Source organism: Vollenhovia emeryi, unplaced genomic scaffold (assembly GCF_000949405.1).
Source record: "Vollenhovia emeryi isolate VEMERY1.0 unplaced genomic scaffold, V.emery_V1.0 DF939168.1, whole genome shotgun sequence".
In the NCBI taxonomy this organism is placed as follows: Eukaryota; Metazoa; Arthropoda; class Insecta; order Hymenoptera; family Formicidae; genus Vollenhovia; species Vollenhovia emeryi.
This window is the reverse complement of record NW_011967198.1, coordinates 1,382,848-1,400,792: the sequence shown is the minus strand read 5'-3', so window position 1 is coordinate 1,400,792 and position 17,945 is coordinate 1,382,848. Positions and strand designations below refer to the sequence as shown.

At 35.3% G+C, this 17,945-nt stretch overlaps 4 protein-coding genes across 11 annotated transcripts in view; 2 read left to right on the top strand and 2 right to left on the bottom strand.

The window, feature by feature from the left end:
• The window catches only part of LOC105564174 (BRCA1-A complex subunit Abraxas-like), a 36,264-nt gene extending 32,103 nt beyond the window's left edge, over nucleotides 1-4,161 (top strand). Inside the window, 6 exon segments of the mRNA XM_012016379.1 lie at nucleotides 987-1,302; nucleotides 1,560-1,700; nucleotides 1,965-2,286; nucleotides 2,725-3,125; nucleotides 3,426-3,438; nucleotides 3,441-4,161. Coding sequence (XP_011871769.1) covers nucleotides 987-1,302; nucleotides 1,560-1,700; nucleotides 1,965-2,286; nucleotides 2,725-3,125; nucleotides 3,426-3,438; nucleotides 3,441-3,629 — 1,382 coding nt within the window. The 3' untranslated portion in view covers nucleotides 3,630-4,161.
• LOC105564175 (Hermansky-Pudlak syndrome 1 protein homolog) lies at nucleotides 3,856-8,830 on the bottom strand. Of its 2 annotated transcripts, none has more exons than XM_012016380.1 (8): nucleotides 8,508-8,830; nucleotides 7,897-8,165; nucleotides 7,172-7,644; nucleotides 6,400-7,027; nucleotides 5,622-5,766; nucleotides 5,201-5,314; nucleotides 4,901-4,989; nucleotides 3,856-4,718 (listed from the first exon to the last, which is right to left on the bottom strand). In XM_012016380.1, the coding sequence occupies exons 1-8, from the start codon at nucleotides 8,628-8,630 to the stop codon at nucleotides 4,541-4,543; spliced, it is 2,019 nt and encodes a 672-aa protein (XP_011871770.1). In that variant the 5' UTR covers nucleotides 8,631-8,830; the 3' UTR covers nucleotides 3,856-4,540. The 2 variants fall into 2 exon arrangements, with proteins under 2 accessions (XP_011871770.1, XP_011871771.1); XM_012016381.1 differs by having other exon boundaries at nucleotides 5,622-5,742.
• Nucleotides 8,831-9,252: 422 nt separating this feature from the next.
• The window catches only part of LOC105564169 (pre-mRNA-splicing factor CWC25-like), an 11,630-nt gene continuing 2,937 nt past the window's right edge, over nucleotides 9,253-17,945 (bottom strand). For 5 of the 7 annotated variants that reach the window (XM_012016364.1, XM_012016367.1, XM_012016366.1 and 2 more), the window contains 10 exons: nucleotides 17,000-17,261; nucleotides 16,585-16,754; nucleotides 16,251-16,340; nucleotides 15,941-16,013; nucleotides 11,606-11,659; nucleotides 10,893-10,958; nucleotides 10,499-10,621; nucleotides 10,001-10,166; nucleotides 9,600-9,705; nucleotides 9,253-9,523 (listed from right to left, as the gene is read on the bottom strand). In XM_012016364.1, the coding sequence (XP_011871754.1) occupies nucleotides 9,480-9,523; nucleotides 9,600-9,705; nucleotides 10,001-10,166; nucleotides 10,499-10,621; nucleotides 10,893-10,958; nucleotides 11,606-11,659; nucleotides 15,941-16,013; nucleotides 16,251-16,340; nucleotides 16,585-16,754; nucleotides 17,000-17,253 (1,146 nt within the window). In that variant the 5' untranslated portion in view covers nucleotides 17,254-17,261 and the 3' untranslated portion in view covers nucleotides 9,253-9,479. Of the gene's footprint in view, nucleotides 9,524-9,599; nucleotides 9,706-10,000; nucleotides 10,167-10,498; nucleotides 10,622-10,892; nucleotides 10,959-11,605; nucleotides 11,660-15,940; nucleotides 16,014-16,250; nucleotides 16,341-16,584; nucleotides 16,755-16,999; nucleotides 17,262-17,782; nucleotides 17,910-17,945 lie in introns of those variants that run through there. The other 2 variants (XM_012016368.1, XM_012016371.1) reach the window with 2 other exon arrangements.
• On the top strand, nucleotides 13,798-15,148 carry LOC105564168. The gene is made up of 2 exons (XM_012016363.1): nucleotides 13,798-14,379; nucleotides 14,567-15,148. The coding sequence occupies exons 1-2, from the start codon at nucleotides 13,965-13,967 to the stop codon at nucleotides 14,638-14,640; spliced, it is 489 nt and encodes a 162-aa protein (XP_011871753.1). The 5' UTR covers nucleotides 13,798-13,964; the 3' UTR covers nucleotides 14,641-15,148.

Sequence of the window (17,945 nt, the reverse complement as noted above, 5' to 3'; positions counted from 1 at the left end):
GAGAAGAAGAGCGATTGAGTGCGGGGGTGGGAATGTGGGATCCGCTTTGAAGTGCTAGAGGTGCAGATAAAAAGTGCACGTTATGTTTAATTTAAAATGTTATCTCCGTCCCCCGAGGGTCGACGATATTCGATGACTTTTTGCACACTAGAAATCACTGCCTTCCATATGAATTTAGGCACATGTGGAACACATACATTTTCCATGTGTGTAAAGGAAAGTCCTCTATTATGAGATAGTGAGTTTCCAACGCAAATCTTTTTTTCGCGACGATTACGCGTTTAACGATAAATTTTCTACTAAATAGATTTCCCTCCAAGAGCAATAAATTTGTAGTGGAACAAACAAATGATGCCTATTAGTTCAGCAGAAACCCTGCTATCTCGTATCAGGAGCTTATCTCATAATAGGGGACTTTCCTCTATATCTTTGGCTCAATTGATGATTTACTTAAACATCTTCGTTACGAACGAGGACGGCGTCATAAGCTTCAAAGCTGTAGAAATCTTTAATTCTACTAAGACAAGTCCTATAGTATTGACATTTAAACAGAAGCGTGCATTTCTACCCAGGAGGAGCATAGTTTTATATATTCAATAAAAACTGTCGTATAAATGGAGTATACGATTATCAATTTAAATAGTAACATCTGTAATTTGGTAGATGATACTATCGGTTCTACAATGAGCCTTTTTAGATAGGGAAACTGTATTAGGATGTGTTGATTTTAGCTATTCGATTGTTTTCACAGTTTAATTGAAATCAATTGTTTAGATATCTTTTCTATTATCTGCACAATAGGAAGACGCGATCGGTCTAAAAATATAAAGCAACACAACCGGAATAAGATACTTGGTGATAAAACCTTATCAATTTCCTCGATTATGACTTGCTATTATTGTTGCTGTCGCTATTATTATCGCTCTCATTTTTATCATTACTGTTGTTATAATTTATCCTATTGAAAACGCCGTAAACACTTTCAGACGTGGAGACCATTGTGACGTGTTCTCTGACCGATCTTTTGCACGACTCCACCGGCCGGATCAATAAGGAGAGCCTGAAGGATTTTGTGCGTGACAAGAGCAAACAGGTGATCGGTTGGTTCCGCTTCCGAAGAAATACCAGCAGCTTGATCCCGACGATGAGGGACAGGGTACTGCACAAGCAGTTTGCCTCGCACTTTTCCGGCGGAAACACCTGTAGGGAAGACTTCTTCCTCGCCTGCCTCCTCAACGCCTCCACCTCCGAGACACGCGGCACCCACAAGTTCCGACATGTGTTTCTGAGGCATAAGCGGGGGTAAGTACCAGAATTTGATGGAATTAGATGCCCCTCATTCGTAAGTCTTCAATCTGAATATTTATGTAAAATTAGTCTGCCCCGATTTTTATACACATAGGCTGTTTAAAATGTGAATAGCACTGTTGATTGATGGTATTTAGTATTCAGTATTTATTTAAATAAATAAGTAAAAGTATTTTTATGTGTCGTAAGAAGAGATAAGCGGACGACAACAGTTTCTTTATATTATATTTTGACTTGCACTTTGTATGTAGACAATTCGAGCCGATCCCTCTGAGAATAAACAATCTGGGTGACGATGCATCTAGACACGATGGTTCAGATTATAAGCCAACACCTCTTAGAAATTCGACGCGCGCACCCGATGGCTTTACCGAACTGATAGAATCGTTGAAGTGAGTAAACATTTATTAATGTAGCAACTTTTAGATTACCGTATTAAGTTATATCTTTTCTGTTTCCCAAAATAAAAAAACTATTTTCGTTTCCTCTTGATGTAATGTATGAAATCTAATCCATAAGCTGTAATTAATTATTATAAGACGTTGATCTCGTAAAAATATTTTTTACAACTGAAATTCCGGGATTAGATCTAGATCTAGAATCTCAACACTATACAGTATTATTATATTGGTGTCTGATTAGATTGTATTCTTCAGATTGGACATGACGAGAAAAAGTGGATTAGATTCTGCTATGATGATCCAAAAGGCCGCCGAACGGCACCTGATGTCATTGATTCCGAAAGTGTGTGAATCGGATCTCGAAGTGTCCAAATTGGAGAGACAAGTGCGCGACCTAAAAGACAAGCTTGCAGCGCAGCAATTATCCAGGAAAACGAAGGTGAACGGTGAGAGCTACAAGAGGACCTTTAAAGCAAGCAGGGAGAATTGCTTATCGGAGAAAATCGATTCCTCGACGAAAGAAGAGATGAAAATCGGCGATGACATGCGTCTTCAAAGGGAACACATCCCGTCCTGCGTATGTCATCTTAAAAACTTGAACTAGATACATTTTATTGATTCCCCTTAGGGTTACAAGGCGTTTTTTTGAAGGAACGTGCCCAAACCTCTTATAACACCTCTCTCTATATCCACTTCTCTATGTGGCGATCGAATGAAAAACCAACAATGTTTTGTTTGGTTTTGAACCCAGGTCTTCGGATTACCAGACTAGCGCACAATCCTCTGCGCCACGATCGCCACTAAAAACTTGAACTAAATATGGAACATTCTAGATCAATTGCACAATTTTTCGATTTATAAACTTTTTTAGTCAATCGATTTTTTTTATCGAAAATTGAATACAAGCGCAATTTTCTCAATAATTTTTCAATATTTGGTTGTTTCAATAAATCAGATTAATATTCTAAAACTGTTAACTCTAGAGTAGACGTTAATGCACAAAATATGATCCTAGGCCCAGCCAGTTACCTCGAACAGCCGAACACCGAACCGCAATACTGCCGCTTGCATTGCTAAAAGTGTCGTAAGTCAGGAAAAGACTCGCCGTTTAGGACGCAGCAATTCGCAAGAAGATAGCAACCAGCAACATCAGCAAGATGTCCCCTTCGCTAATAGCAGGCGTGCCATTCCGGAAATTGCTACCGAGCCGATCTGTCAGGAAGATAGCGAAGTAAGCGTTGGTAGGGGCAGAGGAAGCGGTCGAGGTAACCCTGAATTCACTCCGGGAATGAAGAAACGCCGTGGCCCAGGTACAGCCCAGGCGTATTCCACCCGGGAAAGAACTATTACTCCGGAACAGGATTTCTCTGACGCCGAGTGTTCTGCTGCTGTATCCCTTAGCTCCCCCGTTCTCAGGTGAGGGGCTAGGGGTAAAACAAATAAATAGGAACAGAAAAGGAAGATCGTTAAAATGCATCATTTTCTTGAAAAATGAGAAATAATTTAAAAACAAACAGAAAAATTCAGTAGAAACTTTTTTTACTTATTTAATTACAGTGAAGGAATTCAAGATTTGAAAGGAAGAAATTGATTTTCTTTCGACGAAAGCAAAGAATTTCTCTTCAAGTTTTCAAGAAATAAAATAGATGACGCGAATAAAATTTCATTAATATAAATAGAATAAATTTGTTTCAATAGTACTTAATTTTATCCCAGGTCTTGCCAGGTAACAAAAAAGATAAATATGGATGAATGCAACACAGTGGACATTTGAGTGGAGAAACCAAATCCTGGAAAAATCACGCTTTCAGGCTGTCTCAAACTTCCGACATTTTTAATTTTGAAGATTTGAAAGAATCTGAAAGAATACAAGAGGGAAAAAGGAGAAATTGTAATGTTATAAAAAAAGCGCAGAACTGAAAGAAATTAACGAAAATCTAAAAGTACCCGAGAAGATGAAAGTTTCAGAGTTTAAAAAGATTGAGAGACATTTGAAGGAAACTGCGCTTTACTTTCTTGATAGAAGAATACGTTTAATCGGCAATTAGAAGCGATTTTTGTATTAATTATTTTATTTATAGGTGCCTTAAATTTTGCCGAAGACTTTAGTAAAAAATATTCTTTTAACAAAATAATATCTATTCCGTTTCTTATTTCATATTTGTCATTTGGTTTTTATTGTTTAATGTGCCATTACATATCTGTATGAAGTTGAACATATTTCATTACAAAATGTGTAAGCTTTTAGTTAGTATGCACTAATTATTAAAGACATTTTGTAAATAAAAGGGCGCAAAATGATTGTTATTTCATTTTGTGTTGTATAAATAAAATAAATGATAATAATTACAGAATTAATAATTAATCCTAGTTAATTCTTTGGCAAATGGGATACATCTAGGATTGTGATAAGAGGAAGCAAACTTTTAAATAAATACTGAAAACTATAATCTATCTACGTTATTGACGTTTGTTATTTTATATATCGATTAATATAGAAATATTAAATTTGAAGTGTCGAAAACGGAATTGTGCATTTCTATCATATTTTTTAAGAAAAGTTTTACAATCTATAACTAATAAGGATAAGAAAAACTAATATAATAAAGAGTAAAGATCCAAAAACTGGAAACATGTAAGAGTCTAACAATCTAAATATCACAGAAATTCGAGTACTTTGAAAGATACTCTTAGAGAATTTAAAATTGAGAATGTATAGAAGTTTAAAATCAAAATTCAAGGTATATTGAAATTCAGAAATTCTAGAGAATTCAGTCAAAATTAGACGGGCGAAATTTGAATTGAAAATTTTGACTCGAGGGAATACGATTTTAGAATATATCTGCAAAATTACTCGGCACCCCAGTGACTTCCCAGATGGTAGCTGCCAATCTACGGGAATGTTCCAGGACACATGTCGATGTAGTTAGTCCTAAGTGTACGCAGAATAGTTCGTAGATTCGTACTTTGCTCGGCAAGAGTTTCGGAAAACATGTTTCAGTTAATTTTCTGCAAATAAAAAATCAAGTTAGATACTCGAGTCTTTTGTAAGTATTGCATAATTATTCTATTTTATTAATATTGAAGTCTTTGATACTAAAATATATTATTAATTGTATATTTTTATAATTTTGGCAGATTAAAATTCACAAAAAAGAATTTAATTAAAGAATGTAGCTTAAAGTAACAACCTGTAATAATCTCCGCAGAGTATGCCTGGAACTGGGAAATTTTTCATGACATAGTTAAGATAGACTTTACATTTCGGTGGTGAACATCCCTGCAAACATGAAAAGGAATTAATATCTACTTGTATATATGTATGTATAAATTTTATATGTTGTTTTGACATAAAATGAAGTGTCGCGTAAGAAATTTAGTTTTCTATTAAAATGTCCGTAACATATTTGTGGAATAACAGGTAGAATCTAGTATAATGTAGTCTTATTTTTATATATTAATGTATTTAAATATAACACAACTGTACATACGGAACTGTCCTCAAACCACAAAAAGTAGGAATAATTAAATGTAGTATCCTTCCACATAACTGATAGATGACCCTCTTGTAAATGCATTCTGCTTTGCTCAACCATATTCCAAATCTATATATAAAAACAAATTTTTTTTATACGAATGTAGTCTATTTGCAATCAGAATCTTTGAATTATTACACGAGTATTTTACTTGAATCTCTGTAATAATTTTTTTTAATTTAAATTTCCAATACTCAAAAATTCTATTTCCTAACAGATTGAGAGATCAGTTATATGAGAAAAAAACTTTCCTGAATATGTTTAATAACTAAACTTCTAATTTACTTTAATACAATTAAATATACATGTACTGTGCACTTAAATTCAAAGAATTAACTTAAAGTACTAAAAAAGACAATGTCTCAATATAACTTACTTTTTTCATCGTGAGAGCGAGCGTTTCCGTGCTCGTGAAGTCCAGTGTGGGTGCCACGAGTCTGTGGGTACTCCTGTCGATGTAGATAAAATGCACCAAACCTGGAAACTCCTCAAGATACTTGTTGATAGTTAGGGAAGTTCTTGTGGAAAAATGGAAAATAACATTAAGGAGGCATATCAAATAAAAAAGTTGCACGTGTAATATGCCAATTTCGAGGTTTAGTCTTTTTAAACAAACAATTTAAGTTTTCAGTATGGAGGAGGAGGGTTATCGTAATAAATGCTATGTGTAGCATTATTACGATAAAGATAATTTAGAAAAATCGCTGTGCGACATTATAATACGTGAATTCACTGACGACAATGATTCCACCTAGCGAAAAACCTGTCTTTGTCCGTTTGTAACGGTACGCAGGACAGGGTGGAATAAATACAGTATATGGATTCACATGTGATAATTCATGTGACCACTATCTGTGCCAGGTCCTAAAAGGCGTTTACACTAATTGATTTATATCTGAAAAGGGCCGAGTTGCAAATCTAGTTGGCAAACAATTTAAAATCTTCTAACAAGAAATATATACATATAATTAACATTTTCTATATTAGTATCCATTCTTTTTCTATATAATAATGTGATTCCTCCAATTTTCTCGTGCTACGACAGTTTAAAAATAATTAGATTTAAAGGGTACAAACTTTACGAAACACTTTAAAAGTTATTTAGGAAAAAAGTCACGAAATTATGCCTTTTGAAGTTTGTTAGAAAAGGATATGATCCTAGCGTAAAGTTCTTCAATGCTTTGACTTTCAAGAAATCACTGAAATCGTTCAGCTTCTGCCTCACGAGTCTGCCAACCGTCGTCAGAACGTCAATTCCTTGCTTCAGGAAGTTTCTGTCAAAACAGGTCAAACGCAATAGTTCTTTAAGTGTTTCTACAAAGCCAGAAGTATTGGCTTCGATCTGCAGGACCACTTCAGGATCTCTAGAGCGCAGAAGATCGTTGTATTTTTTCCGTACAAAGTCCCATTTGGCTTGCAATCTCTTCTGACACATATCGACATCGTTCCCGACGTTAGAACGATTCTTTTTAATTCCCTCCAACACTTTTTTAATTGCTACATCGAGGTTCTCGAATGCTGGTTTTAGTTCATCGATGTCTCGTTGAAACTGCAGATTGTTTATCAGATTTAAATAATGAAAACTGTCGCACAATCCTGAAGAAATGGAAAGATTCGTGGCTTCGACGATTGTTATCAAGTTAATAGAATCTGACAACTCGAAGATGTGAACCGCATTAGCTGTATAGTTATGCTGGCAGCCAAGGAGAAGCGACTGACTGTAGAGATCATCGTCGGTTAAAGATGAAAGGCCTTCGGTCACAGAAGAGTCCCTAGAACCTCCTACAACAAATCAATAATAATTATAATCTATTACAATGTTTTCTTTGTTCACTAAAAATTCAAGAATGTTTACTGAAAACTTTCAATTATGCTAAACAAAAATATGTATCCATCATTAAAAACAACTACGCTGTAAAAACCTACTAAAGAGATCTGTAATATCCTCTGAAGTAGGAGCGGCCAGCTTAGCTCCGAAGCTCAATTTTGTTTCGTCGCTCTTCGAAGCACTGCTCTCCGGCAACAGGATATCACTATCACAGCAATTATCACTGCTTTCCGACTGATCGTTCTTCCGCTTTTTATTCACCACCCAGCATAGCAGGATCATCAGCAGGATGTCCGAGGCGCATAGATCACGAGCGTTCTTGCTGGAGTACAGTGACAGAAACTTGGAGCCTACCAGGAGTAGCACGTGCAGATTGCTGAATTCAGGCTGCGAATTCTTCAGCTTGTCGCAAGCATCATGCAACACCTTGAGAACCGAGGATGCCACTTCCGCGTTCACCGACAACTGCTCCACCGCTTCTGTCAGCATACTTTGCTCACAATTTCTTAGATGAGACCAAGCATCCAGCAGAGAAGATACCAAACACATCTTCTGCCAGTTGGTTTTCAATCTACAAAATCAGAGCGAAGCAATTAGCCAAGCTGTAATCGTAACTGTTTTTTACTAACAATCACTGTTTAATTAAATGTACAGCCACTGTCAGATAGAGATAGTTTACTAAATTTACAATCTTAAAGGAAGATTATAAGAAAACTTATCACAATGCAATCTATTATATTGAATATATGATTTTAAATATTTATATATTCTCTTACATCTACTTCGATATTATCTATTATATTTTATTAATTAATCTACTAACATTGCAATGTCCGGACCGCATACATGTCGTACAATGGATACGCACACTCCCAGTGTACGTCTCATGAGCTCAACTTCTTTCGCAGCGATGTACATGAAAGTATAGCCAATGTACTCATCGAACACCATGTTGGTTCCATCCTGGAACTTCATAGAGGTATAGGAGTTCCCAAACTGCGAGGCCATCACGTGCTGCGAGGTGACTATAGGTGAGAACAATTGCATTATGACATTAGGACTCGGTATGGAATCCTCCAAGTCCGCAGTGTCCTACAACAAGAAGTGCCTGTTATTCGTTAGTGAAGCAACACTGATCCCTCGAATGCTCATTTTGCCACAGTAGAACGTATATCATTTAGGGTTAGTCTCACAAACGTCGGTTAACTGTCGGCCAGAGTTTAGTCGACTATCTTTTTCTAGCTTATTATCTAGAAGAGACAGAGAACCAATTAACCTTCGGACAGCAGTTAACCGACGTTCGTGAAATTGGCCCTTAATAATCTATCTGCGTTCCTTCCCTAATATTCGAGAGAGTAAGTATACAATTCTAAGAGGTTGTGAACTTTACAGTGCTGATTATTATGTCGTTGAGGTCACATCTCAAAGACGTACCTTGTCGTCACCGTCGAGCAGTCCTTGCATCCTCGCCAGCTTCAGAATGTGGCTGGCGAACTTTTTGTTGCATTTTACAAACAACACGTCGTTCAGGTGGTCGAATATCAATATAGCTTTCATCGCTCGTTCTTGCAATTTAACGTGCGACTGTCACGTGTACCTTTCAGCATGTAAACGGAGCTCCGTTATTTGCGATATATTCGAGCTTGTAAACGCTGTATGCCGTTTATTGCTTATTATTTACCTCGCTTCAAAACGCTCGGAATGTTTTGACGTGAGAGTCGTCGACGTCACGGAACCGTCGAGAAACTTACCGATCATCGATACTTGGCAGAAAATTAAATTTTTAGAACTCACAAGATATCAGATAAAATCACAATTAATATAATTCCAAGAACTCTCAGAATTTCGAGATTGCGAATCGTAAAAATTTAAACTCTGAAAAATCGATAAGATATCGAAAGATTATAACGGAGGGAATGACACTAATTAAAATTCCATAACTTGTTTTTTTGGGTAGAAAGGACTATTTAAGGATTTAGGTAGTAACAATAAAATCTTATAAATTGTATTTATAAATAGATCTCCGTGCGATGACACGTGGCTAAAATATGAAGCGTTCAAATCAAAACTGGTAAATCCCAGGTTTGAATCCCCGACATCTTCGTCAACCCATATATCACTTGCAAAAATTAAGGGATCTAAGGAGAGGCCTAACACAAAATTGAAAACAGCTTCGAAATTGATTGGAGGTGTCTAGACTATAAAATTTATTCGAAGTACAATTATTATAAATGTGCAAGGGTTGGGTAGTGTCTATAGTTAAAAAGATAAATAAAGTTAAAAAGTTAAAGAAGCGCATCGAAATCAGTGAGGGACACTTCCAACCGTTTACTTGTTAGTTAAAATGAAAGATCTTACCCAACCCTGTAAATATATCTTATTAAATATCAAATGTGTTTTTGGGTTCTATCGGGTTTGATTAGTTTGGCTTCCTCTGCCATTGCCGAACCCTGTAAAATTTCATTCGCATGATATTGACCTGTACGCATGATATGTACATATGTTTGTTATGTAATACAAACTTACTGGGAAGAGGTGGTCTCATAAGATATGCACCCACCGGAAATGGTGGCATAAGCATGGGTATTCTGGGTGTCGGTATTTCGGGTATCGGCATTATTCCGCAAAATCTCTGAAATAAATATCGGTTTACTTGTTAAGTTTGAATTTATTATCTCAGATAATAGGTTCATGAATCGCTCTCACTTTAAACATTACAGAATATACGCAGTCCGATAATTTTCCAACCACTGTGTACATATTTATTAGAACTTCTTTCCTTTTGATCAAAATTATTACTTAAATATTTGATAAATTGCTCGATAATATTTCAAACAAGCATTTAACCCAATTTTTGTTCTTTTCAACATGGAGCGATTCAAACAAAAGTGCTTTTCATTTTTTTAATATCAAAATATTGCACTTACCACGTAGGGGTTGTAGAAGTTACCAGAGAAAGGGTAGTTTGCAAAAGTTTCTGGAAACACGCGATTATCTAACCCGCGTAAATGATCAGGATAAGTTCCAGATGAAAATTTTCTCTTGTCTCTCGTGTCTTTAGTTCGTTCACTGATCGGCGAATGACTTCTACTTCTAAAATACACGAAGAGTTATTTTACATTTCAAACATATATAATAAAAATATCTTACTTACTACTATTTAAATTATTTTAAATGATATAAATGAGCTTTGTTATAATGCACGAGGAAACATGCATCTCAGAATTATTAGCAAAAACAAGAGAGATTAACAGCAAAAGTATCCTTCTTAATTCAATTTTTTTTAATTACAATCTTTTAAATTATAGCCAATCGACAATTTCTTTTCGGGTTTTAAAGCTTTTTTGCATTTTTATTTCTTTTTATTTTCCTTCTTTGTATACTTTCTTTTTTTTATCTTTAATAATTGGGTTTAACTTTTGTACCTATAACAAGTTCTTGAGCGGTTCCTGATGTAAAGTGCACTGCTATTAGGTGATAAACTTCTTTCGCTTCCTCTTCTGTCTTTCTCTTTACTATCTCGTATTGAGCTATTTTGCCTTCTGGAACTATAGTAAAAAGTTGTATATGTGTATGTAAAACAGTATATTATTTATATGAAATTAAAATCTTATTAAAACTGTTAAGATTCTTATAATTTTTTCTTTCCGATAGTTTTTTCCGAAAGTGTTTTAAAGAGAAAAAGAAATTCAACAAAAAAGAGTAATAATATATTAATAATATTTATTGTAAGAATTTAGAATCTTCTTAGAATCACTTAGAATCGTCACGTAACAAGTTGTTAACTCTTAATTTAATAATAGATAAATTGAGACTAACCTGTTGTAATTATATTTTTTATTGTCATCATCACTTTCTTCATGACGCACAGTTGACTTGTACGAACTAGAATCATGTTAATATTTTCAATTATACAAGGTGTCTGATAAAAAAGTAGCCAATTTGGAAAAAAGTGGTAGTTTGGGTTAAACTAAGAAGAAAAGACATGTGCCCCGTTGCAAAACTCGCAATAGGCTTTTCTTCTTAGTTTAACTTTATCTACCACTATTTTCAAATTGGCAACTTTTTTATCAGACACCCTGTATAATATATATAATTAATATATAATTATATTATACATATATATTAATTATATATGGATTCATCACAACTTTATATCCATAATATGCTATCAGCTACAAATAGCCGATATGTACATTGTTCATAGCCGATACACTATCAGCTATGAACAGCTGAAAATATATTTAAAAAATTATTAATAAATTTATAATAAATACTCGTTTAATTCATTCATACACTTACAATATAAAATTATGAAAAGTTTGCAGACATTAACAGTGGACTCATTCATACTTCATAAATACTAAAACAAGATTTTTGTTTTCAAAGATTTATAAGTAGTTGAATTTATTTTTATCCATGACATACAAGGTGTACCAAAACTTTTTCTTACCGTGTTTGCATTTATCTTACTTCCTTCTTTTTCTTTAATAATGATATGTAGAATATTACCTGTTATGTGCCAAGTTTACCTGATCTCCAAGTTTTTCATCGAATCTTCTATCTCGGAAATCGTGAATATCCCTCTGCAAATTTTATAATAAAAATATTAAATTTAAAAAGAGAAATACAACTGTTTTAGGAAAAACTGTACATATTAATTCCATTCACATTGCGAAACGCAATACGCAATACTCAATAGTTTGTTTTATATATAATACATATGAAATAAATTATGATTATTATCAAGAGAAATATTTAAAATTAAAAATCTACTGAACTATATACATATCATTATTTTGAAAAAAATTTCCAATTCTATTTTGAATAGTATTATACACTATAATATTGAAAAATAAAGTTTGTATGAACCTAAAGAACAGAATATATCATTTAAAATAAGGACGATAATACAATACTTAATATGTAAAGAAAGGATATTGTATATTATTTTACTGACCTTAATTAATACATTAATGTTTTCTTACCAATTCTTCCGACAGTTCCGTTATTCCTTCATAATTTTTTAAGGTCAGAAATGAGTTCTACAATAGTAATTCTTCAGAGAATTCATAGTTACATTCGGTCTATATCACAAATTATTCATTCATACATTTATTTTTAAAACGATTCCTGAACATATTAAACATACTTTATAAATGCTAAAAAATGTAAGTAAAGTACATAAAATATAAATAAATAAACGAATGGAAGACTAAAATGTATTATAATCTGGAATAAATTTGCGCATCAACTTTTAAGCTGAAATGAAAAGTCTTTACACGAAAATAAAAACATAGTTTCCACACAATTCTACCAAATTCCAAAAATTAGAATTTCGATTTCAAGTTATTTAGAACAGCCCACCAAACTTTACAAATGTCTCATAACAAATATTAGGAAATAAAAAATACTTAGAAAGTCACACAGTTAAAAACACGTCTACATTGCACACTTGAACGACTAAAAAAAGAATAAAAAAACAAAAATACTAATATACATACATGTATTTTATTAAAGAAAACAAACAGATTAGTAAAAATATTTCATAAACTATTAATTTTTCGACAACTTCACCTTACCACTTTCATATTCGAAAATTGTCCACTCATTTTATATGTAAGGTGAAAGCACGTAAAATTACAGATAGGTAGCAACCATAGCGCATGTGCTGTGATGTGTTCATACCATATATGTAGTACTACTATATTGCTAGCATCGACTGAAACGTGTCGCAAACATTATATATAGCTCTGACTCTCTCGCTCTCACATAAACAAACTCGGTGCGTTATGCGCATGCGTTGGTATTTTCTATTAACGGGACTTTTTGGTTAGGTCATAATTGCGTCACTTGCGTGCTTATATCGCGTTTTTTATTTTTACCTTTTTTAACGTGATTGTGTTAAAAATGTAACATTTGGCTATCAAATGTTTCAGTAATTCATTTTTACTTTTCAAATGAACCGCCACTGCGCTTATATGCTGCGCTTGCGCAAAATAATCCAAGTCCATTCTGCTCGACCGTATCTATCTCTTTCTTTGCGCGTCGTTGGCGCTTGTCCCACTCACGTTGCTAGCAATTGCAATATAGTAGCACAGTATAACCAGTCTGCCCACTCGCTCTTTTGTTTCACGTTCGCGCCGATTCGTACTGCGCATCCGACATATTTTTATTCTGACCAATCACAGGATTTTTGTACGTGATTAGTGCAAAGTCGGTGTGACATTGAAAAATTCGCAGTGTTGACGAATAACGCGTAAATACTTTTATTAAAACAATTTTTTCATAGGCCATTTCCATTTACAATAAATAATGTATGCCAGTTCGTATGCGCCTTTACTGGATACGATCCTGAAAATGTCCCAGGCACTTTTAGCCGTTGATACACTGTTGGCGCGAATAAAAACATGGCGGAAAATTGAGAACGCCCAGATCAAAGGTGCCGACAGAGAGTGCAACTACTGGTTATACTGTGGTCGAGGTAGAGCGAATTAAACCGCATTAAAGCCTATCACACAATGCCTGGCAACAGGCAATAGGAATAGAATTTTTGACGCGTTGGATTCGTCGGAAATTTTTTTCCAACCAATCCAACGCGTCAGAAATTCTATTCCCTGTTCCTATTGCCTGTGCTTTCCTATTGTGTGATAGGCTTTAGAGTCCCATAGCATTTTGCGATCAAAACAAAACGGCGAAACAAGTGAAACATCGACCGACGCGACGCAAGGATCCGCGAATCAGCGTGCGACTTGGTGCAAGAGGAGTCGGCGCAGAAATTACGTTAGTTATTTCACACGCGACTAGGCAACGGACAGGAGTGGCGTGTAAATAACATAGCTGTACAGCTGTGATCTGTACCATCATATCGGGTGTGTTAATACGCGTAAAATGGTTAGGTTTACCGCGTCGGAGTATGTCGACATGATTCTCGCGTACGGAGCCTCGGGAGAGTGCGGTAGAAGTGCGGCTCGCCTCTACGCGCAACGGTTCCCCGGACGTCGGTGGCATCCCACCGGGTCCTCGATCCTCAAGTGCGTTCAGCGCGCGCGTGAAACCGGATCCGTTCAACCGGCCAAGCAGCACGACGCCGTGCCGTGGAAGCTGCACACGAGGCACGAGGAGAGGGTCATTCGCATGTTCGAAAATAACCCGGAGTACAGCATACGCCGTGTGGCGCGCCTGCTCAATCTCCCGAAGGGCGCGGTGCACCGTATCTGGCAGGAATACGAGTTGGAAACCCTGCGTGCCAGGGAGGAGGCCGAGAAAGATGTGGAGCCTTTCGAGTGTGTCTACCTCAAGGGAGGTACGATAGTTTCCGCCCGTTTTTATTTCGAGTCTACGCCAAGTGTTGGCTGTCAACAGGGTTTTTAGAAAGTCCGCGCGTTATTTGTGCTTCCGATATTGCTGACAAACGTGTAGAATAACGGCGAAGCGAATGATAAGTTGGTGGTGCTGAGTTGAAGAATTTCTTACATTTCTCTTACTTTCAGATGACGAGAACGAGTACGAGGAAGAGGACATGGACGACAAACCGCTAATAGAACTGTTATCTCGCTGCAAGTGACATTGAGAAAAAAGTGAACACGTTTTGTTACACTCGAAGTAATGTTAATTACTGGATTCTCTGCAAACCGTGTGGACACACGCCGATTCGTGGCGTCATCAATTGACAATTTATTACTTATCGTTATAATCTCAAAGTAGAGCTTTGCTCATGATTTTAATCCACTCTTCCTATTCTCTTTGACCACCACACTTATTACCAAACGCTCATATTCGTATAAATTTAATAATTTTACTTATATATTTTGTTTGTGTATAAGCAGTACTCAATATATCCATACATATTTAATAATGGTATATATATGTATAAGCAACACTCAATCCTTATCCATATACACTTCATAATTTTGTGTGTAAAAGCAATACGGGGAATTATACATTTATATTGAATCCTTGTCAATTTATTATTTTATCAATTTGATAACTTTGTAATGCGACTGCGTAAGCAGTGCTGAATGTATATACCTTTATGAATTGAATTAAAAATTCAAAAGAGCTTGTAAACTAAACTTCAAAGTTCGACGAAATAATGTACATACATCTGCAAGGTTGGGAACGTTACCTTGAAAAAGTAACGCGTTACCGTTACTTAGAAAGTAACGATTCGTTACTTTGTTGAAATGCCAAAGTAAGATGTTAGATTATAAAATTACACTATTATTATTTAATAATCAATATTAAAAGTTAAAACTTTAAACTAGTTTCTATATAGCAAGTTATCGAGCGTACAGAATCAAGACATCGTTAAATGCTTACAGCACATTCTCATGTGACATTGACTTCAAGCGTCCAATATCGGAATATTTTTGTTCAATCAAGAATAATGCGCGCGACCAGCGCACGATCTATTGAACGGATATAAAAGATAACAGAGAACTAAAGTAACGGCTGAATTCGTTACCGTTACAGACATAAAAAAGTAACGATCGTTACCGAAACAAGGTAACGAAAACAGTAACGGCGTTACAAGTAACGCGTTACTTCCCAACCCTGTACATTTGTACGTACAATATATGTGTATAAAGCCAACGGCACGCAATACTATTTTTCCTACTGGATTGATTACGAGAGTCAATCGGAACTTAGCCTAAAGTCACTTGATCTAAAACTCTGCATCCTTATTGGTTCTCGTGAACAATCCAGTAGGAAAACAAGCATCGTATGAGGTTGGCTTAAGCAATACTCAATATACAGGTATGTTATACACACATATATATGTGTATAATCTTATATACTATATGTACTATATGTATACTACATATAGAATCATTTGCAATATATATTTATCTAGTAATACATACCGGTGACGCAGAGTTGAATCACCATCAGGTCTTCCAGATGTGTGAGCGTTCTTCCAACTTGTTGACTGCTTATCTGAAATGATGAGATCCCAAACATATTTCTCTAACCTTCTCTTCAGTCGTGGCATTTTATTATAATCCAGACAATTCTGTTTCATTCTATCGATATTAAATACGGTATAAACAATTATTTTCTAAAGAACACGCATGTGTACGTGTGCAAAAAAATTACCAGCAACACCAGGATTATATTAATTAGAGCATTGAATGAATTGTTTGTAAAAGAAAAACAATAAGTATATATAAATACCCAATTGCTTATCTCGTGAGAATGAGACCGTCCATATCTCTTCGGTTTCTTTTATTTCACTTTTTCGGAACAGTGGATGTTCACCTTCATCTACAATTGACCAGTTTTTCCCAATTAATTCATGAGCTATGATAAATCGTGCATACTATACGTGTCTTCATCACAAGGAAAATGCAATTCTTCATTACGTTGAATTTACGACTCTTCATTAAGTATGTTGAAAGTATCAAATTTTATCACGGTATTAATATATGTATACACTATATTAATAATATAGAATATCAAACAATTTCTCTAAAATCATATATATCGCAAAGCTGATATAATACTTTACTTTGTCTTCGAGGAAGAATTATATCATGTGGATTTAGAATATCCCGTTTTATCTTGCTCGACGTGTCCCGATCCTCCGGTGGAACATATTGATGAACATCTGTCTTAATTTTATGCAGTTCTTTCATATCAATTATACCTTCTGGACCGTTAGCTATTGGCGCATTCCGTCTAAGATTATTTAAAGAAAAAAGGTGTTAATTTCTCTTCTTACAAAAGAATGAATAAAACAAGTTTAACAGGCGCGCCAAGTTCAACTCGTGGAATTATATCTATAACTTAATATTTTATATATTGCGCTGCCAAAACTATTGGTATTTATAAATTACAAATTTGCCCTGTTTTTGCCAAACGCATTCCGTGTTCAATTTAATCAACACTTAATTTGTAACTCGAGAACTCTGTATACTATGTACTCTTTAGAATGCTCAGGGTATCTAGCGTCTCTTCGTTGTGGACTATTGCTCTTGCTTCGTCTTTGGTGTAGAGAATGCTTCTTGTTTGTCTTGATAGCCTCGGCCCGGTTTCTCTCGTACTTTTCGATCATTTTTAGCTTCCGTTTCTCGTGCTCTTTTTCATACTCTTGTTCGATCCGCCACTTCTTTCTCGTCTGCCGCAACCTTTCTTGCTTTTGCTCTTCCGATGTTGGTTGTCGCTTGTGAGGGTCCATCGTTATCGCTGTAATCAACAATATCACATATCCACGTAGCAATGCCGCTTTTTAAAGAGACAAACGCTAGTAATCAGAACTTGTTTTCTATCGCTATGCTGGTAAATTAGTGCAGTAGGCTAGAATAAAAAAAAAGCATACTTATCTTACTCTAATTTGTTACACCAGTGTACCAGTTCACCAGTGCAGCAACAGAAAACAAATCTATAGTCAGATCTGGTATTTAAGACAGTCTTCAACTATATGGAACATTCCATTGGCTATGAAATATCTAAGGCCCATGTTAAACGAGTTGGTAGAAGCTAGAAATATAAGTCGATCCTCTTCATTCGAAGTAGAAGGAAAAGGGCCGATAAACAATCAAAGTGATTTTTCTTTATTAAGAGCAGAGTTTGATTTATTTGAGTTTACGCCCCAGTTCAATTAAGATCTATAATCCTTGCGCAACTGTTGCGAAAATCTCGAATCCGATTGGCGTACGCTTTTAAATTATTGGCAGAATCCACGAGCGTACTAAAATTAAACTCACGAATTTTATCACTGTTGCAACGCGGCCTTTTCCGCCGAACGCATTACCCGAGGAGAGCAAAGAGTCAGGATGATGTCAAATTTTGGTCAATGTGGCGTCAAATTGACCAAAATTTGACATAAATTTGATCAATATGACATCAAATTGACATCATCCTGACTTT

Bases quoted from the DNA above. Each gene is read 5' to 3' on its own strand.
- LOC105564175 (XM_012016380.1), bottom strand. From the start codon at position 8,630: ATGAAAGCTATATTGATATTCGACCACCTGAACGACGTGTTGTTTGTA. The intron at 7,028-7,171 runs GTAGGTTTTTAC...GATTTGTTGTAG, and splicing joins GGATATTACAGATCTCTTTA to GAGGTTCTAGGGACTCTTCT. The intron at 5,767-6,399 runs ATATCCTTTTCT...CCATTTTTCCAC, and splicing joins AAGAACTTTACGCTAGGATC to AAGAACTTCCCTAACTATCA.
- LOC105564168 (XM_012016363.1), top strand. From the start codon at position 13,965: ATGGTTAGGTTTACCGCGTCGGAGTATGTCGACATGATTCTCGCGTAC. The intron at 14,380-14,566 runs GTACGATAGTTT...TCTTACTTTCAG, and splicing joins GTGTGTCTACCTCAAGGGAG to ATGACGAGAACGAGTACGAG.